The sequence below is a fragment of the Rattus norvegicus genome, chromosome 15 (assembly GCF_021556685.1).
Source record: "Rattus norvegicus strain SHRSP/BbbUtx chromosome 15, alternate assembly SHRSP_T2T, whole genome shotgun sequence".
NCBI classification, from domain to species: Eukaryota; Metazoa; Chordata; class Mammalia; order Rodentia; family Muridae; genus Rattus; species Rattus norvegicus.
The window spans coordinates 20,738,623-20,764,887 of NC_141548.1; the positions used below are offsets into that span (position 1 = coordinate 20,738,623).

General features: G+C 43.7%; 1 protein-coding gene, 1 long non-coding RNA gene and 1 pseudogene across 2 annotated transcripts in view; 2 read left to right on the top strand and 1 right to left on the bottom strand.

Moving 5' to 3' along the window:
* The window catches only part of LOC120096933 (uncharacterized), a 105,514-nt gene extending 102,658 nt beyond the window's left edge, over nt 1-2,856 (top strand). Inside the window, exons 5-8 of the long non-coding RNA XR_015638696.1 lie at nt 797-925; nt 1,055-1,189; nt 1,689-1,800; nt 1,960-2,856. This is a non-coding gene — a long non-coding RNA (uncharacterized LOC120096933). The remainder of the gene's footprint in view (nt 1-796; nt 926-1,054; nt 1,190-1,688; nt 1,801-1,959) is intronic.
* Nucleotides 2,857-6,949: 4,093 nt separating this feature from the next.
* LOC134482184 (ribosome biogenesis regulatory protein homolog) lies at nt 6,950-11,174 on the bottom strand (annotated as a pseudogene).
* Nucleotides 11,175-11,843: 669 nt separating this feature from the next.
* LOC148000857 (disks large homolog 5-like) lies at nt 11,844-18,022 on the top strand. Its single transcript, XM_087587098.1, has 5 exons — nt 11,844-12,049; nt 12,791-12,953; nt 14,093-14,224; nt 14,905-15,081; nt 17,428-18,022. The coding sequence occupies exons 1-5, from the start codon at nt 11,899-11,901 to the stop codon at nt 17,555-17,557; spliced, it is 753 nt and encodes a 250-aa protein (XP_087443224.1). The 5' UTR covers nt 11,844-11,898; the 3' UTR covers nt 17,558-18,022.
* Nucleotides 18,023-26,265: the final 8,243 nt, after the last annotated feature.

Here is a 26,265-nt window from a genome sequence, read left to right on the forward strand (position 1 = left end):
TGTAAAGGGTCTGACCCTGGATTTTCATGCTATGGAACCAACCGGATCAGAGGGAGGGGTATTTTATGATTCATGCACTTGAGAGGGGACACAGAGACTCTATGTGCAAGAGCAGAGAAGCCTGGTTGCAAGACTCCCCTCAAAGATAAAAGTGAGTCAAATGCTCTGCCCTTTAAATATAAACAAAAACTAGTGTTAGGCACGGCAGAATTCAAACCATTAAGTTTTAATGGTTGAAATTCACTATGTGGCTATAGGATAGACCCAAGCACAAATTCATCACAGCGTGATTTTTTTTTTTGAGCAAGCACCATGGTCAGCAGAATACAAAGGGGGAAGCAGAGAATCACAGGAAATCATAGTGTTAAATACTGTCACACATGGCAGGAAGATGCAGGCACGATGGAACTGGATTCAGGTAGCAGGGAAAAAGGAAACAAGTGCAGAGGGGCTTTGGAAGCAGAACTCATGGGATCTAACATGTGACCCGTGAGATCTACCATGTGACTAGAGTCTGTGTCCTTTCAGTTCCATTGCAGTTGACCATTTTCTGTCTCTGAGATTCTGTGTTCCCATAAAATGCTTGTGAAAGGAGAAGCACTGGGAAAAAAGTGTTTGTCTCTTCTCCCTACATTCCCAGTTTTCCTGCACAATAACTTACACCTCATGGCTAAGATTCCTGTGGATTTGAAGAAGGTTAAGTAAAAACTAATCTGTCTTTCTTAGTTCTCTTTTGCTGTGATTAAATAACCTTGTGAAAGCAACATTTGGGGACAGGATTTACTTTGTTTTACAGTTGGAAAGTCAAGACAGCAGGAGCCTGAGAGCTGTTGTACTGAGTGCAGACAGAGAGCAGAGGAAGATGCTGGTATTCAGGTCACTTCATCCCTCTTATCCAGTCCACTATCCCAGTCAACCACAGAGGGTGGGTCTTCACACTTCAATCAGTCAAATCAAAATAGTCCCTCATAGGCATACCCAGAGGCCAACCTAATCTAGTAATACCTTATATAATAGAGCTAATAGTCTAATAATCTTGCATTTGTGTGCCTAGAGGTGTATCTCCAGGGAGATTCCAGGTGCTGTCAAGTTGATGATCAACAAACACTAACCACCAAGCAAACTACGAGGACAAGTTCTTCATTTAGACTCAAGCCTACTTACCATGTATTCCTAGAAGTTCAGGAAAGTAGAAATTCCATAAATATCAAAACCTGAACAACCTCCTCACTTACCAGTCAGGCATGCTAGACCAACACTTCTGAAAGTAGGGTCTGGACAAGCAACAGTAGCTTCATCACCTGGAAATTATCAGAAATGCACATTTTAGCTCTACTAAGTCTATTCTCTGGATGAAGCCAATCGCTTTCTCTCTTTGGACTGCCTAGAATGGATGCTTTCTTTTCCCAGAATGGCCTCCAGGTGGAGCAAAGCTAAACTCACAGCTAATTGTGGTTGGGTGATTGGGGCTTCCTCTTTCTGCCTTTCACAATTGCCTACTTGATGTAAGGAATCCACAGGTCCCATCTGTTATTGACAAGGGGAACATTCCAGTCTTGGGAAAAGCAAGGGTTCAGACATTAGTCTCAAGAGTCATCACAATGAAGGTAGCTAGAACTTACCATGCCCTGGCAAAGAATTTAAAAAAAATCAATAAGCTTAATTTTTGTTGTTATTTTGATTACCAGAATGCTAAAACTAAGAAGGATGATCAAGCACCATTAAGAAAATCAAGAAATCTCTCGTCAGTCAAGCTCGTGAAGTTTGGTGATGGTTTCATACTTAGGCTGCACCAGGAAGGTAATTGGAAAGAGGAGACAAAGTTAAAAGTTGCATAAAGCAGTACACCTGTTACCAAGTGCTGCTATTTTAAGCTGTCTTCGTCACTTTTCTATTGCTGTGATAAGGCAGGTGACCAAGGCAGCTTATACAACAACATATTTAATTGGGGACTTACAGTTTCAGAGTTTTAGAGCGAGAACATTGGGTAGAACAGCTGAAAACTCCCATCTTGATCTGGAAGTAGAAGACAAAGAGCTGACTGGGAACGGTGGGGGCCTTTGAAGCCTTAAAATCCTTGGAAGGCAGACACAGGCCATTCAGCAGGAGCAGCAGGCCAAGTCTTCAGCAAGCGAGCAAGTTTCTAAGAATGTGAGTCCTGAGGCAAAAAAGGTTGGGAACCAGGTTGTGTCTGAACAAATGGACCATCAAAAGATTTTTTGAGAACTCGATGCAGACATTTGCATTTGTACCAGAATTATTGTTAATGCTGGCATTCATTCTACACTCCACCCAGCAGTTACCTAGCAACAGCCAGGTAGGCCTGGCTTGCTGTAAAAGGGACTCTTTGGCCTCTCTTATGTTCTCTGACTCTCTAACCCCTGTACTTTCCCTGACCCCTTTCCCTTTTTCTTCCCCTCCCCCATCTCTCTTCACATGTTCCCATCCAGCTTCTTCTCCTCTCTCCTCTCTTTGTTTTGAAAGAATAAAAAATGTAGCTAAGAAGTCAGAAGTTTAAAAAAGCCCTAAATACCTCAAATTCCAGACCCTGCCCTCTACCTGTAAGTAAAAGGTCAAATTTCTTGAGCCTGCTCTCTCAGGAACTAAAAAAAGGACTTAAGATAAGGCCCTTAGAGAACAATCTTGAGAAACAGGAAGTTCCTCCTTGTGATATTTCACTGGTATTCTCGACACTTTCCAATGACGCCACCCCTGCCCCCTTGGGTTGTGGTTTCTCCCTTTAAATACCCTTTCTCCCAGCCTCTCAGGGTCGAACTCCACTGCCCCTGCGTGGGATACGAGTCTTGACCACAGTGCACTGGTTCCTATCAATAAACCTCATGTTTATTACAGCAAGGACGGTCTCAGGTGAGTTCTTGGGGGGTCGCATCATCCCGAGACTTGAGTGAGGGTCTCCCCGCTCCGGGGGTCTTTCATTTGGGGGCTTGTCTGGGATCAGTGACCACCCTCGTCTCCGAAGACCCACTTGGAGGTGAGATAGCATCTGTGTCTTTGTCTGTGTCCTTGTGTTTTGTGCCGGCTAAACTCTGTGTCTGTATTTGCTCTCGAGTTCTGGAGTTCTGGTTTTGCAGTCGCTCCCATCTCGGGCTGAGAAGGGAGGCTCGTGTTTCAGGAGAGACTCGAGTGTGAGTGGTAGACGTGCCAGGGGCTCACCGATTATGCTGCCCTGGGAGACGTCCCAGGAGGTCTGGGGGAACCCCAGGGATGCCTGGGAGATTCCCGTCTGGGTGCCGGTGAGGATTCGGTGATTCTCCTGGACTGGAGAAGAGACCCTTCCTCCCAGCTGTCTGGGTGCCAATGAGGATTCGCTGATTCTCCTGGATTGGAGAAGAGACCCGTCCTCCCAGCTGTCTGTATTTCTAGAGTGGTCTTTGTCTGTGTGTTTTAGGTCTTTGTTTTGTGTTACTTGTGACTTTGACGATGGGACTCCTGAGTTTGACTTTAGACCACTGGACTGCTAGAGCACACAATTTGTACCGTGGCAGACTTTTTGCTCCTTGGAGTGGCCAGCGTTTGATATTGGCTGGCCTCCAGAAGGCACCTTTGACTTAACCATTATTTTTGATCTGCTGTCATTCATCTGTCTGTGGTTGAGAAGGAAGAGTGATGTGGAATCCGCTCTCCTTCATCTGTCATTGTAAGCTCCCTTCTAAATTAGTTCAGTTTTGTGGTGATCTCATGGTGGCCGCTTGTTTTTTGTTTTTGTGCGCACTTCTATTTTTTGTCTGTTAATCTTTTGATTGTCTTTCTGTGTGACTGAATGCTATTTGTTCTTTTCGGCGGACCTCTATTTTCTGGACTCTTGTTTTCTCGCCATTCCACTTGAGATGCTTGTTAGTAGCTGTTACAGGAGATACAGAAGCCTACTAGAGGCCAGAAAAAATGTTCCAGACATGGATGGAAGGCCCTCACTTCTGCCTGTTGACTTCAATATGTCTGAAGGTAGGGAGTGCCAGGTCTACCGTCAGACTCCACTGGTGGGTCTCTGAGGGGCTGAAACAAATGCCCCACCAATTTGACTAAAGTAAAGAAAAGATATGAAGAAAAAGTTGCAGAAACTTGAAGGGTTAAGCTAAATCACTGAGAGAGTTATTGTAAGTTGCAGAGAAAATAAGGTTGATGTGTGGTTCAGGGTCTGTGCACAAAAGTGGACAGCACCCAATAGCTGTAGAAGAAGATGCAGACAGAGAGCCTGAAAAAAAGAAAGAAAGAAAGAGGACAAAAAGAGCAGAAAGCTAGGGAAGAAAAGAGACAAAAAGAAGAGGAAGCTAGAGAGCTAAAGAGAGATAAAAGACAAGAGAGGAACATATACTGGCCACCGTAGTTAGGGAACCTAGGAAGACAGTACCTGGCAACAGAAGAGAATTCCTGGCTAAAGATCAGTGTGCCTAATGCAAAGAAAAAGGACACTGGGTCAGGGACTGCCCCAGAAAGAACAAGAGGGGCCACTGGAGAGCCTCTCAGTCCTAGAGTGCTGGCTATGCGCAGAGATAGAAGGGAAGCCCGCCCAGTTGTTTTGTGGATACAGGGACCCAACGCTTTGTGCTCCTATGCCCCAGTGGGCCAGTATCCAAAGACCTTGGGTACAGGGGGCTACTGGCAACAAACAATACTTATGGACTGCCCGAAGAACAGTGGACCTTGGCGTGGGCTGGGTAACCCACTAGTTCATGGTCATCCCTGACTGCCCCTATCCCTTGCTCATGAGAAATTTGCTCTCCAAAATGGCTTGCGTGGGCTGAAATGGCTGGGTGAGGCCATATGTATGCATATCTGCAGACTGTGTTTGTGGAGCTTAAGACCTGTCTCAGTGTACCAGTACCTGATGCTGGGAGATGTATGGCTTAGTGCCATTCTGCCTGGAACACACCGTTCCTACCAGCCGGGCACTAACAATTATCACCCAATCCAGGACTTAAACTGTGATAGAGTGGCTGATGTTTTGCCTTTGAATAGAACGTCCCAAAAGATGGGACCACTGGTCAGTTGCCAGGCACTAGATTCTCCACTGGTTGGGGGCAATCTGATCACCTTGCTGCCCAATCCTGACCTGGAGCCACCATAGCATGAGTGTCAAGTACTGGCAGAAGCCCATGGGTGGAGGAAAGACCTCTGTGACTGGCTGATTGACCCCTGCTGAAAGCCGAGGCTACCTTGTCTACAGATGGGAACAGTTCTCTTCATGAAGGTCAGAGATAAGTGGGTGCTGCCGTGGTGGACAACACAATGTCATCTGGAATGGCTGAACCCCAACCCCCCAGCACATCAGTGCCGCAGATGTCTTTGCCATTTCTTGGATGCCCTGATGAAGCCAGCAACTGTGAGTATTATTCATTGCCCAGGACATCAGGAAGGAAGAGATTCAGTGGCATGGGGCAGTAACAAAGCAGATAAAGTGGCTCGGGAAATGGCTATGCAGGAGTCTATCCTGGTTACAGGCCTGCAAGAGGGAACTGGGATTGGACTAAGGGATGGCCTCACTTAGAATGTACAACAGAAGAAAAGGCCCAAATTGCTTAAATGAAAAAAAGACAATGGCACGCTTGAGGGAAAACTATATTCCTCAGAGAACAAACAAAAGACTCATTTTGCCAAATACAGAAATGGACTCACTTAGATAAGAAGCTTGTCCAAGTAGTTAAGGTTTATGTAATAGACTTTAAGATTCTAGCCAGAGAGGCAGTAAAAAATATAAGGTATGTCAGTAAGTGAATGCTTAGCAAGCAAACAGGGCAAAGAGACCTAGAGAGTTTAGTGAAAAGTCGAAGTGAGCTTCACTGAGATAAAACCAGAAAAATATGATCACAAGTATCTCCTAGTGCTTGTAGATACCTTTCCAGGAATAGATAGAAGCTTTCCTCACCAAGCAAGAGACAGCCTTGGTAGTCATCAAGAAGATACTGGAAGAAATCTTCCCCAGGTGTGGAGTGCCCAAGGTAATCTGGTCAGACAATGGCCCTACTTTCATTTCCAAGGTAAGCCAGGGTGTGGCCAAGTATTTAGAGGTCGATTGGAAATTACGTTGTATTTACAGACCTCAAAGTTCAGGACAGGTAGAGTAAATAAATAAAACCTTAAAAGAGACCCTGACCAAATTGACCATGGAAAATTGCGCAGACTGGGTGGCACTCCTTCCCTCTTGCTCTCTTCAGAGCAAGAAATACCCCTTCCAGATTCAGCCTTACCCCCTTTGAGATCTTATATGGGGCCTCAGCTCCTCTGACTGTATTAGATGATGTTACTGAACCAACATGTCATAGTAATAATGATTTGTATGCCAGGCTAAAAGACCTACAGGTGATACAGAAAGAAATCTGCTCACAGCTGGCAGCAGCCTATGCCCCGGGGACATCTGAGACATCTCATCAGTTCCAGATCGGAGACTGCATCTACATACAATGACACGGAGCCCAGACAGTCGAGCCTCGCTGGAAAGGACCGTACCTGGTGCTGCTGACCACCCTGACAGCCATCAAGTCTCAGCCCTCACAAGCTGCGTACTAGCTGTTGGGGCTGAGAGCTGGGACCTAGAGGGACACTCAGATCTTCAAAAAGCTCCCTAGACTTGCACATCAGATAAGTGGATACATCAGAGACGTGGCTGGGAGGTTGCTATAATGCTCACTTGAGGAGTGTGCTTTAGAAACAAGAATTTCATGTTTGCCCTGGGTTCCATCGGGATAGGTGTGGGGATAGGCTTGATTTCTATAGCAAATGATGTAACATTGCATATGTTAGTACTCCTAACACTTCTTGGGACTGTGCCTCAGGGATCACAACCTGTATAAGTTTAGAAGTTCTAAAAGACAGTCATTTCCTTTGTGTATAGGTTCAGATAGTGTCCAGATTAGAATCCTGATGCTAAAGACTTAGTAAGACACAAAAGAGAGTTGACAATTACTTAGGGCTATCTCAGGCGCAAGGGCAGCTACAAGGACATCTGATGTTGCCCTGCAACACAAGGATTATGGAGAATTCAGAACTGCCATTGACTCAGATATAAAAAGAGTAAAAACGACTTTTTAGCTGACCTCCAAGAATACCTAACCTCCCTCTCAGAAGTAGTCCTTCAGAATAGGAGAAGATTAGACCTGATATTCCTTAAAGAAGGAGTCTGTGTGCTACACTGAAAGAAGAATGTTGCTTCTATGTAGACCATTCAGGAGTAATTAAAGACTCCATGAATAAACTTAGAGAAAGGTTAGACAAAAGACGGAGAGACAGAGAAGTGCATCAGGGATGGTTCGAGAGCTGGTTTAGTAGATCTCCTTGGATGACTACTCTGATATCTTCCCTTATGGGACCCTTCTTAGTTTTGCTTCTGCTTCTGCTTATAGGTCCATGTGTGTTAAAGAAACTAGTTACCTTCATTAGAGAAAGAGTGAGTACTGTTCAGATTTTGATGTTATGCCAACAGTATCATGCTTTAGGAGGACAAGAAAGCCAATATTATAAAGATACTAAATTTTAGTTCTATGATTATAACTAGCCACTAGAAGAAGTAGGGAATGAAAGAATAAAAAATGCAGCTAAGAAGTCAGAAATTTAAAAAAAGCCCTAAATACCTCAAATTCCAGACCCTGCCCTCTACCTGTACTACCTGACCATAAAGTTAGATTAAAATCTTAGAGAATAATCTTGAGAAGCAGGAAGCTCCTCCCAGGAATTGATGGACCATAAAGTTAAACAATCTTGAGAAACAGGAAGCTCCTCCTTGTGATTTTTCACTGGTATTCTCGACATTTTCCAGCGACGCCCTCCCTACCCGCTGGGGTTGTGGTTTCTCCCTTTAAATACCCCTTGTCTTAGTTACTGGGGGTCGAACTCCACTGCCCCTGCGTGGGATATGAGTCTCGACCCCAGTGCACTGGTTCCTATCAATAAACCTCATGTTTATTACAGCAAGGATGGTCTCACGTGAGTTCTTGGGGGGTCGCATCATCCCGAGACTTGAGTGAGAGTCTCCCCGCTCCGGGGGTCTTTCACCACTATTAGTAAGTTTGCTTAAAAGTAACTAGCAGACACATGGACACACCAGTGAATTGGGGTTTTGAGTAGAAGTAAAAAGATAGTAAAAATGATCATTAAAATGTAGCAGGTGATCAGATGAAAGACCTGGCCATCTCATGTGAATTAGTCTTTTGCTTAAGGTAGATTCTATATAAGGTTTGAGTAGGAGGTACCCTAAAGATAGACCCCTACTTTCCTGTGTCCAGCCTCCATCTATGCCCTCATGTCACTTGTGTAGCTGTAGTTTCCTCAGAGTTCTGTGACGAGCCTCAAATCATGACTCTCTCTGGTGCCTTTCAGGTCACATTGCTACCTAGATCAGAACAACCCCAGACCACCATTCTGAGACTAGATTCTTTTTCTTACAGCATTAGACCTCCATGCCTACTAGATTCTAAATCCACAATGAAACACATTGACCCTAATGGGACACAAACTTCAAAAATCATTATCAGTAGGAGTAACTGTGGTTAAGAGCACTGAAGGCCACCAGGAACATCTCTCAGAAAAGACGCACATTCCTAGAAGGAATCTCCTTAGCCTCTGCCTCCAATCTCTACAGCAGTCAGTGTCTTGGTTATTTCATCCAGAGCATGAGGAACTTGACTTCCATTAGACTCACCTCTCACCTGTCACTGCTGTGTGGACACTGTCTCTCTCATTCCTGCTTCACGATGCCAACAGTAATAGTGGTGACCATGAACACTTAGACCCTTCACTTCCCTGGCACTGTCCTATGGCTTTTAAGGTTTTCATGTTCTTCTTACAAAAGACTTGTGGGTAAACAGTCATTGTCTTCATTTTACAAACCTAGAAATGCGTTATACAGCCAAATAGCACTGTCCTTCAAGTCAGCTTAAATATCACCCTTTTTAGGAGTCTCTTTGAGATGGTGCCTAAAAGTCTAAGCGTCCAGGTTAGAATCCTCTCTTCAGAGTCGTGGCTTTCAGGGAAGATGGAGACATCTACATCTAGTTTTCCTAGTTTTATGGGAAAGTCACTGTGCCTGCTTTCCATGATTCTCAAGCCGGAATGTGATGGAGTGAAGATGGCTTCAAGCACAGGTTCTGGGATATTATAAACACTTGATAATTAACTGGTAGATCATTTGCTCAGCAGGAGCTGCCCCTTTAATCTGCCAAGCTCTCAATTAGCCTTAATCATTCTTCTCCCTTACAGTCTGTGCAGATGCATAGGATGTTTTTCTCATTGTGCTACAGTGTGCTGGGTGAGGTAGGTAGGATGAGGTCCCATATCTACCAAATGGCCATGACTCAGACCACAACCTTAAATTGATTTAGAATCAAACATTTCACAGATGTGGTATATATTTCTTGGTTTGGTCCTCAGAGAGAAGTGTGGTGAAATATAATTCCAACCAAAATTCCAACCATGCAAGAATGCTTCATAAATTAATGGTTCCTGTATAATTAAAAGAAACACTATACTTTTCAATTAAAATTTATTTATTTTATATGTTTAGGGTTAGAGGCATCACTGGAAGTCAGAAGTTAACTCATGGGAGTTTGTTCTCTCCTTTCTACATGTGCATTTTCAAATCGTGTGTACATGTCTTTGTGTGTGTGTGTGTGTGTGTGTGTGCGTGCCCGTAAATTTGAGCACACTCATACATATGCATGTAATTAATACTATTCTGAATATAAAAAGAGCATTTGTTTGAGAGCGTGCCCTATGGTGGGTTCAGCACTTATTGAGTAAAAGTTTTTGTTGTCAACTTGATGATGCTTTACAAGGATGATGGGGATTCAAACTCTGGTCCTCACAAATGAATGGCAAGTGACTCACTAACTAAGCCTTCTCCCCAATACCCTACAACTACATTTCATAAGCTTCTTATGTTTACTATATGATTAGTAGATAGAGATTCAGATACTATCCATTTAGATTCAAGTTGCATGGGTCCTTAGTTATTTTTGAGAATATTAAGAGGTCTTTAGATGCCTGGCAGTTGTGGCTCATCTCTTTAATCGCAGCACTCGGGAGGCAGAGGCAAGTGGATCTCTGACTTTCAGGCCAGCCTGGTCTATGACCTTGTCTTCAAAAACAAAAACAAAAGAAAGAAAGAAAGAAAAAGGAAAGAAAAAGAGGTCCTCAGAAACAAGTTTGCAGACTGCTGCCTTAGGCTAGCATGAAGTCTCCTGACGAGATCAGACTCCTGATAATTTGCTATAGTCACGAGGCACTAATAATAAATGAGTGCCACTGTTAGTAACCATGCTGATATTAATTTGTGAGGCAAAGCACTGGGTTCTGTGGTGTACATATACACAAGCCCACAACCATGCACATACACTCACAGGCTCATAGGTGAACAAATACATATTTGCTCCAAATTGTTTGGAAGTAGAAAACCTTTTATTTTTCCCCAGAATGTGGAATATGTGCATACCCAGGAGACCTGGTAGAACAGAACCCTCCTGGAAGTGTCCCAAGGAAGCTTTGGAGACATTGGACACTTGCACGGTGCAGCCCAGCTCCCCCTTACTCTGGTGTCAGGAAGGTGCAGGCCAGCCAAGCTGGGCATCTGCATCTTGTGCATGCAGACTAGTTGCACAGATGGTTCAGCTAGTTCTTGGCCATGAATTCTTCTTGGCCTAAACCCTTTTTGGAGAACTGGTCTTCCATGGAGTTTGCACACCCAGGCACCTCAATCAGCCACTCCTCAGTGTCATCCAGGGAGGGCTTGTAGCTACAAGGGCATCACTACTGGCCATTCACCTCGTCCCACATGAGATTGGTCCTCTTCTTGGGATGGATGCCCTTAAAGCTCACCAACTGCTACCAGCAAGTGAGAGCCCTTGGCCAGGCAGTGGTTTCCTGCGGGGAAGGCCTGTGACAGGCTCCTGCAAGCACACTACCACCGCCTCCTCCATGCTGGTGGTCAGCAGCTTCAACAGCTGGTTGATGAGATGCTCTGGGTTTTCCCACTCCAGGGCACACAGCTCGGCCTCCAGCAAGGCCCTGGCCTGGCACAGCACCATCGAGGGGTTGCTGTCAGAAGCCAGCAGGTTGCCCAGGTCGAACTCCAGTTCTAGCTCCTTGTGCACCATGATGTGCTACAGCTTCTCTGCTTCCTCCTGCTCTTCCTTGGCCAGCAGCACCTCTGCATTCTGCCCCTCCATGGCTCTCGCTTGGGTCTCAGTTCCCTCATTTTTGGGGATTTTAACTTTTAAGAATGGACAGAAAGTTTACAGTTTGATGTTTGCCCTATACCTGAGCACCTATGTTTTCAGGAAACAGGAGTTTTCACTGCAGAAAATGGAATTGTAAGACAGGGATTTCAGGAAAAAACATGGGTGAATACATTGAAACCATGCCCCCTCCCAAGGCACAATCCATGAAACAATGTACTCCAACTTGCATACATTTAAAGGCATAGGAAAAAATATTGGCCTCCTGGGAACAGTAAAAACTGTGGAAATTGGACTATATGTCACATGCATGGACCCTGGGTTTATACATTTCAGGGAGAAGAATCTCCCTCACTGAGGGTCTTTAGATTTTTGGCTGTTAACAAAGATGTTCTGTCCATATCAAGGCTTTAACCAACTCTCCCTCTCCTCAGAACTGAGTTGTAATGAAGCAGTGAGAACTCTGAAGTTGTGGAAGGAGAGTGTGCGAATGGGTGTTCCCTCGCTCAAAAGTGAGTCTCTGGAAAAGTCACTGCAGAACCTGGTCAGTCTGGGTGGAGGTAGTTAGCAAGTAAGCTATGGCATTTCCCAGTGACATCACCGGTAATGTCTTCCCTGGAAATTCTCTTGTATCCAGGAGAACACTAGAATCTTCTGTGATGTCACCAGTGTTGTGGTGACACCAACTGTCTGAGCAATTTCCCTTCATTTCCTAATGGGTTCCCGAGGAGGCATGTTCTCCAGGATCCTCAGTCTCTTTCGGAGGGACAATCATATCTATGGAGAGACAAGACCAAGGCAGAGGGAGGCCAGCCTTCTATCACGTTGGAGAACAAGACGAATGGAAAGGTCCTTGAGGAGGTCAAGTGAGTACTGGGCAGGGCAAGGGGAGCTTCCTGGAGGAGGTTGGCTTGAGCTGGTCCTTCCAGGAGTAGGACGTATGATTTAAGCCTCAGTCTTCCTAAATGGCTGACCCAGGCTCAACAATTTCTGATCCTTAGTTTGACAGAGAACCAGGAACTGTTATATGTCAAGGGGCTTTCCTTGGATCTCTTTAATGTCATGGGCAGTGTCAAAGAATACCAGGATGAGCCTGTGTAAGAATAACAATGTGTCTCTCTCAGGATAGGCTGTGGAAGCACTTCCTCTCAGCAGTGTCCTGTAGATTACGTGGGTAATTGATGCCAAGAGGAATACTCTCCTGGTCATATATCAAGGTCTCAGTCACATTGTCCATGAACACACGTGACTAGGGATTCAAGATGTTAAGCAGTTTGGACTCAAGGACTTACCTGCCTCACATCAGACATTAGCTGAGAAGGTCCTCCAATTTTTCTTCTTTAGGCCAGCTTTAGAATTTCAGTGCCAGAAGAATGGCTGTAGGAGATGTGGTCTATATCTATGATGGCATATGGCATCATATGGCTATGATGGTGGGGAAGAGGGACCTAGCCGAGTCCAGCTTAAAGATAGCTTTCTTACTCTGTCAGGGATTCACTGTATCTGTAGAACTGTTCATCCTCAGACTTCTGTTTTAGAGTAAGCATAGTTTTCCTTGACACTGTGTCTACATATATGCCTGTTCACTGGTGTTTTTCTACCTACAGAGTCTGATCAGAAGGCATCATCCCAACCCTCCACGACACCTGTTGAAGAGGAGAGAATGAAGCGTTTGGAGAACCTCAAAATTGCTCTCCACAAGATGCAGAAGGAGAGAGATGAACTCAGGAGAATCCTGGCTGATTACCCGGGAAAGAATTTAAATGACAGGTAGTCACAGTGCAAGTTCTGTTAAATCCACATTTCCTCACATCACAGTAGGCTACAACTCCAGGGTGGGCTCATGGTCAAAATCACTTTCCTGATTGCATCAGAATGTGAAGATCAGATGGGAATGAGATGGTGGCACAGGCTGTTTTGATTCCTACAAACGTAAATCACAGCCTGTGGCCTGAATTACAGTCTGGGAATGAGGGTAGTAGTGTGTGAGCTCTCATTGTGTGGTTTAAGTAGCCTGGACAGGTGTTGGGTTGTGGGAATTTCTAGGTGCTCTGATTATGAGCAATCATTGTTGTAATTGACGTGGAGGTGCTTTGGGTTCAATAGGTCCTGTGAAGAGCTGGAGGGACCTAATCTCTCTTGCTGCCTCACAGTGTGTGACTGGACTGTCAACAGGGGATCATTGGTGTTCTCTGATTTTATTGATTTATTTTGAGATAATGCCACATTCTTGTGTTTATTTGGCATTCTAATTGTATTTGAGAGACAGACAGTGAGAGAGAGATAGAGAGAAGAGAGTTTTATGTGAGTTTGTGTGTGTGTATGCATGTGTGGGTGCGTTTGTGTGTATCACTTAAGATCTGGGTATTCTGTGTTCTGATTTGGCCTGAGAATTATTCTGTGTCAATTTTCATGGCATGATAATGATGTGGCTGAGAGCCTCACTTTGAGCAGTAGAACATTTCACATCTGCTCAGGTGGATGCACATGGGAATCTCCTGGTGTGTGTTATAAATTCTTTTCCCTGTAAATACTGTCCATGTTCCTTTGGGTTTTCACGTAGCAATAGATTCTATGATTGAGAATTGTTACCTAAGAACAGGAGAATAGTCTTCATGGGTTTAAGTTGGAGCCTGGATGGTGGCACAGGATCCTCGAATGTTCTTGGCAAGCTAGTCTATTCCTTCAAACCCTGTCAGGGAGCTCAAGCAAATCAGCTCCCTCCTTTTGTTTACTGGCACTGCTGTCCCTGTGTCCATAATAATAAACGTAATAAATACAAATGCACCCAGTACCAAGGAGCAAGGGCGTGGCATGTGCTAGGCTGGGGTAGTTCAAGATTCAGTCTGAATACATGTAATTCTTGAATCCTTCATTCATAATGTTATTTGATCCTTGCCCTACCACAGGAACAACTTTGAGTCCGAGATGCTCATGAGGCAGCACGAGGAAGTGATGACCAACATGAAGAAAATGAGCGAGCAGATCAATTATGCTTTGGTCAAATGTAAAAACCTTACACTGGAAAATGACTGGTACTGGTGAGTATCTTACAAGATTGTGACCCCAGCACTAGGCAGAGCATGTATCAGCCCATTCTTATCTTTGAAGTAAAGTGAGGATCAGGCTTTATAGTGTTTGAAGCAGACCAGGAAGCCTGTCTCTAAGGAAGGCTCTAGGATTTTGACCTCTTGTAGATAGTTTGAACAAATGGAAAGAGGTTGTGAGATTCTTCAATCTCCGTCCTTCCCAAATAGGGATCCTGTACATAGAAAATGTGTGCACAATGACTGAGTTGTCAATCAATCTTGATGATCTGGGGCTCTGACAGGACACACACACACACAGACACACACACACAGACACAGACACACAGACACAGACACAGACACAGACACACACACACAGGACACATAGAAAGATTGGACTCCAAGTGACATTCTAATAAAATGGACATATAAGCATTCATAGGGATTAAGTCCTCTTCTGGGAAAAACTTGAATCAATGGTGTCAGGTTTTTGAGAAGTGCCCTGAGTCTTCTGGAAATTTGCTCTTTTCTCCATTTGACCTGTCTCTAGGTCATGCTCCAGGGCTACTGTGGACTTGGACTATAATCTGGGGCTCTCTTCGGATCAGGATCCTAGAAGGAGGAATGGACTTGGAGAAGTGGGAGGAAGTTGGAGACTGGCTGGGATTCACCATTTTTTCTTTGTATCTCAGCCGCAGATTCTGCCCCCTCCTAACTGAGGTTTTTGACCTGAAGAACAATGCCCAGAGAGCATGGAATGAGAACAGGGAGCTTCTATGGGATCAGATTGCACTAGAAGAGTCCATTAAGGAAACAACAAGGTTCTGTGGGGAAGCCAGTATGAAAATCCGTGTACCAAGCAGCCTAAGGTAGGATGAAAGAAGCATCAAGGGCAGGTTTTCCTGATATCTAAGCATAAACCAAGTCAAACCAATTTAACCTTTCTCCAACTTATCCAGAAACTCTCCTAGGACTCATCCAGTTGTTCATTTCTTTGACCATTTACAAAACTTTCTGTGATGCTAGCTTCATGCAAGAAACTGGAGGATTGACAACCAAATCCTCCTGCTCAACTAGAAAATGCATTTCTTTAAGGGGATCTGTTGATCACACATTGCAGGCTTACATCCCATTATGCTAGAGGGATGCCATGTGGTAGCTGTCGTTGTAGTGCACAGAACTGATTAGAGTTCAGTTCAATTGCCAAAAGAATGGCTCTCACTTTCAATTATGATGGGACTTGTGGACTTTCTCTCCTTTTCCCCGTACATTGAAAATGGTCCCTTCTGCCTGTCCAAATCTTGGTTTCTAGGGACAGAGCTTGAGAAGCAGTTTGTCAGTTTCTGTGTCAGTGTTTTAGTGTTCTTTCCTGTGGCTTCTGTCCTGGAGCTGACTGGATGAACAGGGATGTAAGAAAGGCTTCTCTCAGGGTGAGGGTTTGTGTGAGATATGTGAGGGTTAGAGGGAAATTTTTCTCCAACTCTCTCAACCTCGTGTGCCCAAGAAGTGCATTCCCCATACAGGTTTACTCTATAAGGGATGGACAGCAGTGTCTACGCTCTCACTGACACATTTCCTTTGCCTAATCTGTATTCAACAACTGTGCTTCCAGAAGGATGGCCTCCTCATTCTTTTCTGCTTCTCACTTATGATTTCTGTCCTCTCTCTCTCTCTCTCTCTCTCTCTCTCTCTCTCTCTCTCTTTCTCTTTCTCTCTGTCTATCTCTCTCTCTCCTTCCCCCTCCATCTCTCTCTGACTGTGTGTGTGTGTGTGTGTGTGTGTGTGTGTGTGTGTTTGTGTGTTTGTGTCTGTGGGCACTGATATGTGTGATCATGTTTATGCCTACGGTGCATATTGTACATTGGAAATTGCTTGTTTTAATTGTTTGTGGTATGGGGTGCTTATATATAGAAGTGTGTGTATATGTGTGTTTTTTTGCACGTGTGTATGTGTGAACTCATCAAGTTTCTGAACACAGACACATATACATATATTTATATATATTGTAAAAGTCTATATGTACATATATAGAAACATGTAAAAGTATATATATATATGTGTGTGTGTATATATATATATTCTGAGAGAGTGAGAGAGGAAGAGAGAGAGAGAGAGAGAGAGAGAGAGGAAGAGGAAACATAATTTTTCCAATTACAGTGAGCAGAGGACTGACGAGGTTCACCTGCCCCCACCCAGTGCTCTGTTGCCTGAAATCAGCCTCCTGTGCACAGCCTTGTGAACTTGCTAAGCAGGCTTGGCTAACAGTCCTAGATGTCACATTTCTAATTTCTGATTTTCAGGGGAATACACTTTATTGGCTGAGCTGTCTTTAGCCTATGCTCACTGTGTACTTACCCCATTCCTGGTTGTTTTTGTTTTTGTTTTTTTTTCTTATGCCACAATAGTAGACCGGGTGATCTCTTCTATTATCATTAACTGGGAAACTAACCACATTCTGCAAAATACTCTGCTTTTATGTGTGAACAAATATATTTGGGTGAGTTCAAAGGTGTGTATGTCTGAGTGTCTGTCTGTCTGTCTCTGTATACATGCCTGTCTCCATGGACAATATAATCTTCTAATGACCAGGATGAGGAGAGAATGGAGGAAAGTCTGCAGGATGCCCTGAATCAGAAAAAACTGGTCACTGAGCAAAAGGCCTTGTCTGAGAAGATGCAGCATCATTTCGGTGTCACTGAGATGATTTGAAAGGACAGGATGAGAGGACCCAAGTAGATTCCCTGTGCTTATGAACTGTCTTATTGGGTGTGTGACTTTCTCCATAGTTCTCAGCATCTGTCAGCTAGGAGCAGCTCAGAATATTATTCCTGTCCATTTTAAAAGAAATTTCATCCATGAAGTGTATGTGATCCACAGAGATTCTGGGTACTGTGTACTGATCCCTCCAGTCTTGCAAGGCCTTCCTTTGTTTTCTAGGTTGTTCACATCTCTCCTCAACTGACATTGAGACATTGCTACATGATATTAAAATATAATATATATGGATGATTGGAATTATCTGCTGTTCACTGTTCAATGTTTAGCAGTTTTAAAGCTGGGAAAATATGCAGGCCTGTGGGATCTCTTACCCTTCTCTCTTGGGCATAAGAAAATGACCTCAGATGAAAGATCATCCTGGATTATCCTGCTGAATTGTGCGCTGTGTATGGGAGAAGTGACATGGCAGGTCCTCACCAGGCCTTTTCTACCCCTAGGTCTGAAACACTCCAGCAGACGCTTGCCCATGGCCCAGACCAGGCCTACAGCTCTCAGAGACAGACCTGTCCACCAGGAGCACTGAGGGTGCAAAGATTGACAACACCTGCCGCATCTCCGTCCTTGTAACCGTTCCAATCTTGGGCTGAATTTGAAAGACCTTGAGATGTGGCATGGAACACGCCTCACGTTTAACCGTTTGACGACTTGTCCATCAACAACCAACCACCCCGAATGAGGCATCTCCATTCCTCTTGAAGAGATTTTACCATCTTCCTTGCTGTTCTGCTGTGTTTGCAAGGCCAGCAACAGGCTGGAGTTATATGTTGAAAAATCAGCAGGAATTGAATGCTGACTAATTTATTTGTTCTATTTGGTTTTTACTTTGAAGTTTGGTTGCTTTATTCATTTGTTTTTATTTGTTTAAGTTTGAAGTTTTGTTTTTCATTTGTTAACTTTAGTTTTTTAATTAATATGCCATATTCCTAAGGCTGTAAACATTGAACTCATTGACTCCCCAATTTAAAATGTTCTTGAATAAATTAATGTTTGTCTGTAAATAAAAATGTGACCTTTAACCCTTCACTCACAAGACCGTCCTGAGTCGTGTGTGGTTCTTCCTCCTGTAACAGCACAAGTGTAAGGCAACAGTGGTTTTCTGCAAGTCTCATGCAGCGTAGGCTTCATCATCAGTTCACAGCCAGCCAGAGCTGCACAGGAAACTGTGCTCTTGATGTAGACAGTGTGTCATGTCTGTGGAACCCCCTTCATGATGAAAAATATCCTTGCTTTATATCTGTGCTCACAAATTTTGCTTCCTTTATAATGACAAACACAGAAGTATTTCTCTAATACATTAGAGGACATACAAACATTGATTATGGGAATGTAAAATGTTCAGGACACACAGAGTTTGATGCCTGTGGATTCCTTGAAATATAGCATCAGCTATGACTGCACATTTAATGAATTCCACCAATTGTAGAGGAATGAACATTTTTACTATTTTTGTTGTTGGTTTGTTTGTTGTTATTGATAATGATGTTTTGCTGAGTTCATTTTGATATATTTCAAAGCTTCTTATCTATATTTCAAACATTATTCCACTTTCCAGTTTCATCCCAGAAAACCCCTATTCTCTCCCCAGAACGCCCACCTCCATGTGGGTGCTACCCCAAGTGCCTGTCATCTCCCTCCACCTCCCCATATTCGTTTGCATGCAATTCTGACAGCAGCCAGCAGAGGGCAGTGGATGTCACTCGGACCTGATGTGACAGAGAATTGTTAATTGCCCCTTAGGTCCTCTGAGATTCAAATTCTCAAACAGATGAGCCATGTCTCCAGTTCCTGTCCTGGACTTTTGCAATGAATTCTATTCTTTACAACTTGTCTGCCAATTCTATGAGTCCATTGAGAGAGCATTTTCTAATTTGTCATTAATGATTTTTTAAATGGCCATTAACAGAAATGGTAAAAATTATTTCCCTGTGCACATTCACTAATGGGCTTATATAAAACATATTTTAAAAACTAAAACACTATATTTAAAAAACTTAATTCAAATGGGCTATATATATAAGCATAATACTCACAGATGAAGAAACTTAAATGACTTAGAAACTCATATTAAATATTTATTATCCTTGGACACTACAGAAATGCCAATCAAAATTATTCTGAGATATTTTTTCATACCTTTCATAACTTAGTTTAGTAACACATAAGAGAATTCCCTCCTCCTGGGTATGGAGCAAGGGGAACATTGAGAGTCTCCTGTAGATTTGCAATGCAAATTTCTGTAGCAACTTTGGAAACCAGTATGCTGTTTCTTCAGGAAGGTGGTAATGGGTAAACCTCAAGACACAACACCAAGGCATATATCCTAATGTTGACTCATCCTAGTATAGACACCCTTTCTCCACCATGTTCAGTGAAGCTCTCTTATAATATTCAGAATTTGGAAATATCCAAGTGGTCCCTTACGAGATGAGTGCATAAAGAAAGCATGGTGCATTTCCAGAGAGGATTGCTGATCAATAACTACAAGAGGAAAAAGGAAAGCATGTAATTTTCAGGACAATGAATGGGTCTTGTAAAATCATCCTGGATGTGGTGATCCAGATCAATGAGGACAAATGGGATACATATTCACTGTAATCTGAATGTTAATTGTTCGACCTGTGTAACTGTATGATCAGTTTAGTGTAAGGGTCAAGGGACGTGGGCCAGACTGTCCCCATTTTCGGTGTTGTTTGCCTTGATCATACAGCCGTATGCCTTTCTGAAAGAGAAATGTATTCATTTTTATTTATATTGGTGAATTGTTCTTTGGCTGACTTTTGTCTGTGGTCCCTCTGCGTGCAGTTCTCTCAGTGGCCAGAAGAGGGCACGAGATATCCTGTTATAGATGATTGTTAAGAGCCCTATAGGTCCTCTGAGTGAGCAGCAGATTTTGCATTGGGTTCTGTTGTTTATGGTTTGCCTCTCCCCAAATGGTTATCTCTGATGTTAACTGTCATGAGTGTCTCTGACTGGATCCAGCCTCATTGGAGGAATATAGAGCTCTATGAGTTGGGCAACAGCTGATCTCCTGGGAGTCAGGTAGTACTGTCTCTGTTTAGGGTGTGCCTCCTGGGTCTCTGGTTTGAGCAGGCCTCCAGGGTCCCTGGAAGTACAAACCCACAGGCCTCAGAGAATTTTGAGAGAGTCTGTACTGTTATTTTCTAGCTTCCCTTCCCATTTCCTACATCTTCAATAGAGCACAGAGTTGACAACTATGAATTATATTTCCTAGGTGCCTCTCAAACCAAGAGTTTGCATGTGACTAAGTTTTGTCCAGAAACATATGAACGGAGTCCATGGGCAAAATGTCTGCCATTTTCTTCATGAAGTTTACCCTCCGTAGTACGGAGGATCAAATTTCCATATTCTTAAAGATAGTTGATTTATACAATATCAAGAATGTATGTGTAAGGTATCAATATCCAGTGTTCATAATTGTCTTATTTTGGCTCCCAAAAAGCTGTACTTCCAGACCTGAGGGTCCCTGAGGGCTTCAAGTTCCATTGCCAATGTTTGGACAGAAAGACAGAAGGACAGGGCAAGGGATTGGGAGGGAGTGGAGGATGAAGAGAATCACCATGATCCAGACTTAGAAGGGTCAGATTTAAGAGCTACAGAAGAGAAAGCAGCCTACAATGTAGGTGGAAGGGAATAGGACCCTATTGGGGGAGTGGGGTGTTTCCCAGAAGGTAACAGGCAGCAAAGATAAAACATAGATATAAAAGGTGTTAATCCTGGGATGCTGGGTGGAAGGGAGGTGTATGGTAGCTGTCAGGAGGATTAGAAATGTCCAGACATTGACCGTGTGTGTGCCTGTGTGTGTGTGTGTTTCATTCTCAAAATCAGAGAACTCTTGGGCAGGTGCCATGACTGCACTAAGGAGCCCAAGCTGTTTAATTAATTCACTGCTACAGTCTGGTACATTGAGTTCCCATGTGAGGGTCCTATTAAACTGGACACGGGGTACACAGCCCAGTCAGCCAATGCACAGTTTATTCAGTTTCATTTCTGTTAAAGACAAAGCAGGATAAAAGTTTCCCACTGTTTCTAGTTCTCTCCAGAAGCTGTTTCCCTAGCCATAGCATATCTTGGATCTTAGTGACCCAAACCTCCTTGCAGAATGAGAAACATGTCAGCCGTCCAACTCTTAGACGTGTTAGAGGTGCTGCTGTCTAATTAAGCTATAAAGAAAGTTACTTTCTCGTGAGAAAATGACCATGAAGTCCACGTCCTCAGGTTTGCAGCTTCCTTGGCAGACAGAGCACCAGGATCCTCTGCTTGAGGACGTTCACCTCCTCTGTATCTCAGTGTGGTGAGAGTGACCGAACCATCCCAGGGTGCCCCGCCGCTGGCAAGCTAGGAGCAGTCGCCTCATGACATTTCTCTACAGTACAGTAAAATAGTGTCATCCCTAATCCCTAGAGGATGGCTCAGCAGACAGAGGGACCTGTGGCCCTGAATAGCCAGAGAAATGCTGCCCTCTGTGGATTGGCTGCCTACCTCTGGGCTATCACAGGCAAGGGAAAAGTCTCAATATTTGCACCAGATCCAGCCTTTTCCAATAGTTTGGCACCAATTAACTTAAGATCACAATAATTTTAGCATTAGTAATTTATTCCACATTTCATCTACCTAATGCAGACTGTGCCTAAAACGGGGAAAATGAAAGGAAGTAAAATCTTAGTCATCTCAGATATCAGAGTCAGGGACTTAGAGAATTATACAACCTTTGTTGTGTGACTAAACCTTCAAGAAGTTCCTCTTAAACCTTGAGTGTGACCAAGCAAGACTAAGCCAGAAAGCAACATTCTGGTTCACTTTTATACTAGACTCAAGGACAATCATACACAACACACAGTCAGTCAGACATTTTATGTCCTCTCCTGCTCACATGGGAAGCCATGGAGCCAGAAACTCAGATGATAAACTTCAGTGCAAACACAAGAAGCCAATTACAATATCAACCACAATAAAGAACCCTGGTGTGGGGCACACACCTTTGCTGGGGAGACAGAGACTCCATGTCCTCCCTAGCCAGCCAGCCCAGCTGACCTGTCCTATTCCGAGGCAATGAAAACTCCCGTTTTATAAAAATAGTGGACGGCACCTGAAGAGTAACAACCAAGGTTGTCCTCCGGCCCCCACACATGCAAGCTGGATTCTGGATGGTGTTTTCTTCTCCTCTGGAAGACACAGGAAACTCTACCATTCAGCTCCTCCAAGGCTTCAGGCATCTGCATGGAAGGCACAGCAAGAGGAGAGACAGTGTCAGTGCATCCACTGCTCCACCACAGTCTGCTTTCTCATTAGTAAACAAAAGGCCTCCCAGGAATTCTGAGGCCTGCAAAGAAGGAGGTAGAAACAGCTTTCGAATGACTCAAAAGTGTTTTTAAAAAAAATCTATTGAGTGGGTTCTCATTTGAAGTTCATAGTACACTCACTTCCTAGTTTGAAAATTGATATTTGAGGAGCAAATTAAACATCGAAACTTCCCAAAATCTTCCTAAAAATGTATCTTAAGGAAACCACATAGGTCCAAATGATGACTCTTCCACTGTATAGAAGACTGTTAATTAAGAATATGGAAAGCAAGACAGAATCAGAAAAGCCCACATTCTGTAATTCCTATTAAATTTAGCAATTTAGTTACCATGTTGAATTCTAATTAAAATGTTCAGTTGTTGGGACACAAGAAAGTCACGTAGGACCCAAAGTAACACTGCAGAGATTGCTTTCTTGTGGCTGGTGGTGAGAGAGGGGCTAAGGGATCAGTGACAGCTCAGACTGGACCAACAAGCTCATCAGGTAAAGGAGATTGCCACCAAGCCTGGTAACCTGAATGTGATCCCTGGAATCAGATCCAAAGGAGAGAACTCTTCCCAAAAGTGACACTTTACTACACAGTACACAGTGGCATTCATGTGCATAAGTGCACACACACACACACACACACACACACACACACACACAGAGAGAGAGAGAGAGAGATAGAGAGAGAGAGAGAGAGAGAGAGAGAGAGAGAGAGAGAGAGAGAGAGAGGTGAATAAACATAATATATCTTGTAAGGCTCAAAGGTCACAATGCCTAAGAATGAATCCTAGCATCCAGTCAGTGTTGCAGAACAGAAGGCAGAAACAGGCCATTCAGCAGGAGCGGCAGGCCAAGTCTTCAGCAAGGGAGCAAGTTTCTAAGAATGTGAGTCCTGAGACAAAAAGGTCAGGAACCAGGTTGTGTCTGAACAAATGGACCATCAAAGGATTTTTTGAGAACTCAATGCAGACATTTGCATTTGGACCACAATTATTGTTAATGCTGGCATTCATTCTACACTCCACCCAGCAGTTACCTAGCAACAGCCAGGTAGGCCTGGCTTGCTATAAAAGGGACTCTTTGGCCTCTCTTATGTTCTCTGACTCTAACCCCTTTGCTTTCCCTGACCCCTTTCCCTTTTTCTTCCCCTCCCCCATCTCTCTTCACATGTTCCCGTCCAGCTTCTTCTCCTCTCTTCTCTTTCTTTCTCTCTCTCTCCCTCTTTTCATATTTCTCTCCTCTCCCTCTCTCTCTGTCTCCTCCTTTTCTCTGCCTCTACTCCCTTCTCAACTCCCCTCCCCATGCCCCTGAATAAACTTTATTCTATTCTAGTCCCCATGCAGGGAGGATGGCTCAGCATGGGCCCGCTGAAGTACCCTTCCCCCCACACTCTATAAAATGTATTCTTACCATTTTTTGACCAAGCCAGCTCAGTCATCCAACAGGTTATCCAAGGTGGGAGTGAGGATTAAAAAAAGAAAAAAAGACAATTAGACAACATTTAACATAACTCCAGCCAGTGCTGAGGCTGAAGCAGCTTTATTTTTCTCTGTCTGTTTTTATATCACTTTAATTACATGCAGAACAGTCAGATCCTTTCTGAGCCAAGGAACAAGCAAGGTGATAAACAAAATCTTGTAACCACCTTTCTGGGGCTGAATCCGGATGACCAAAACCAAAGGATGCCACACAGGCTTCAGCTGAGCCTCCTCTGAGCTTTGCATTAACTCAAAAGTAAATGTTCTTAATCAGGGCCTGTATCCTGAGTACTGGCCCAAAGTCACATTTCCACCTTGAGCTGAAGTCTTTTGCCCTAATAATGTCAGATTCCTGCCAAGTGTCTAGAAGCAAGTACCCCCAAAGTCTCTCTACACTTTTTATAAAACACATCAATTCTAACAGGTGGAAGGGTGCTGTGTGGAAAGTTAAAGAAGCTTGAGTGAAGCAAGCACGTAACAAGACATTGTCATACTTCAGTGACACCTCACCCTTCAGTACTGAGGAGGAGCTGAGCTAAAGTGTCCATAGCAGTAATTTCTCAATGGTAGGGAGATGCTTTATCATTGGATTTCTCTTTATTTTAAACAACCATGATTTTTTTTCAGGATGCGCACATGATATTTATTTGGTTATCAGTTATTATTCATGTAATATGTATGGGTATTTTGTCTACATGTATGTGGTGTCCACATGAATGCCTGATGCTCTAGAAAGCCAAAGAGGGCATCAGATCCTGTCAGTTGTGAGTTGACAGGTACTTGCTAGAATTGAACTTAGGTTCTCTGAAAAAAAAAAAAAGCCAAAGCTCTCAACCACTGAGCCAAGCTCCCTGGGTAAGCCATCCCCAAATAGGAGCTGAAGTGTCATTTCCCCATCTAGCTACCAGGATAAAGAGTCCACTTACAAGTGCCCTGCCTGTGAGTTCAGAGCATTCCAGGGGCATCTGAAAAGATCTTCCCAGTACAAGCCCAATACCTCTGAGACTTTCTCATGCTCTTCCCACCCCTGCTTTAGTCTCCTTGATGGTGCCCTGGGCCCTTGAAAACGAAAGAAGTAAAAAGTTCTTGAGAAGCTGTGGCTTTTTGTTTAGCTTCTGGGTCTTAGTGTCTTTGATGAAAAGCTGGATTATAGGAAAAAGATTTTGCACATGAATTTGGGATCATAGAAGTCACATCCAACAAACTGGGGAGACTGGGCTCAGAGCTGGAGAGGGGAGACTCAGGTGGAACTTGAGAACTGTGCAAAGCTACATCCCATTTCCCTTTGCAACTGCAAGAGCAGGAGAGACCCATTTCACAGTTGTGCTGTGTTGTGCTGTACTAGGCTTGGTAATGAGGAAGCACAGGGCCTCCCTTTGTAGCCTCAAACTCCAGGCTCTCCTGTCTCAGTTCCCCAAGCATCAGGAGGGCAGGTGTGGGCTGCCACAGCGCTAGCAGGAAGAGGAAGATTTCTGTGTTCTGTTCTCTTCTTCATGGGCTGAGGCTGAGCCTGGAGTCTCCATGTCAGTAGCATCCTTCAAGGCTGTTCCTCTGCACCTCTGAAACCTTTTGTTGTTTTTGTTATTGTTTTTTATGTAAACGAAGTTTATTTTTCCTTTTAAGTAGTGTTTATGTAGCACTACAGCTAGGTAAACAATGTGAATTAGTATAAGTCATCTCAAAAGCCAGAGTTTTGTTTTCGTTGTTTTAATTTTTTAATGAGTCGTTAAAAAGATGCATCCTATTCTAACAGGATAAATATTTTTAACCATTTCATTTTGAGTTAATGAACGATCAGAAATGAGCAACATTCCTCATTGAGGAAAACAAAAAGCTGTTGTGGACAAGGGACAACTCACACACACAAACAAAAAGAGCTGTGTAAAAATCACTAACTGTACCTATTAAACCTTGATCACTGGGGAGATGCCTGGGGAGGTTCACTGTCAGAATATTCAAGTCCTGGGGCTCCCTCTAGAGGAACGACTTGAAACCCTTCAAAACTTCATTTGGAAATAACAAGAAAAATCTGATTTTACCTAAGCTATAAAATTTTAAATCTCAAAGGTAGCATTTGAACTTTTTTAGTTGGAAACCTTTCCGGAAGGTGTCTTGCTCTAAAGCACCCATGAAATGGGTGCAGCCACTGTCTTTGCTGCAGTTCCAGTCCTTTCTGCACAGCAACACAGGGACAATCATCTCCAGTTTCAGAACTGCAGTCAGCTGTGAGCATTGCTCCAGTGTGGGACAGCTAGCTCTCCTCCAGTCCTTAGGGATAGCATTATTCACCTTTGAATGCCTGCAGCATTGCTCACCTTTGGCCCTTCTTCCTCCCTCCTTCCTGTCCTTCTATTTGTCTGTGCTAGACAAGGTTCTGCCGTTAGACTGTCACCCCACATCTGAGTTTCTTTTCACAGGATTAAACCACCAATCATATAAAGTGACATCCCCTGAGATGACAGCTTGTTTCCATGTCACTTCCTTGTG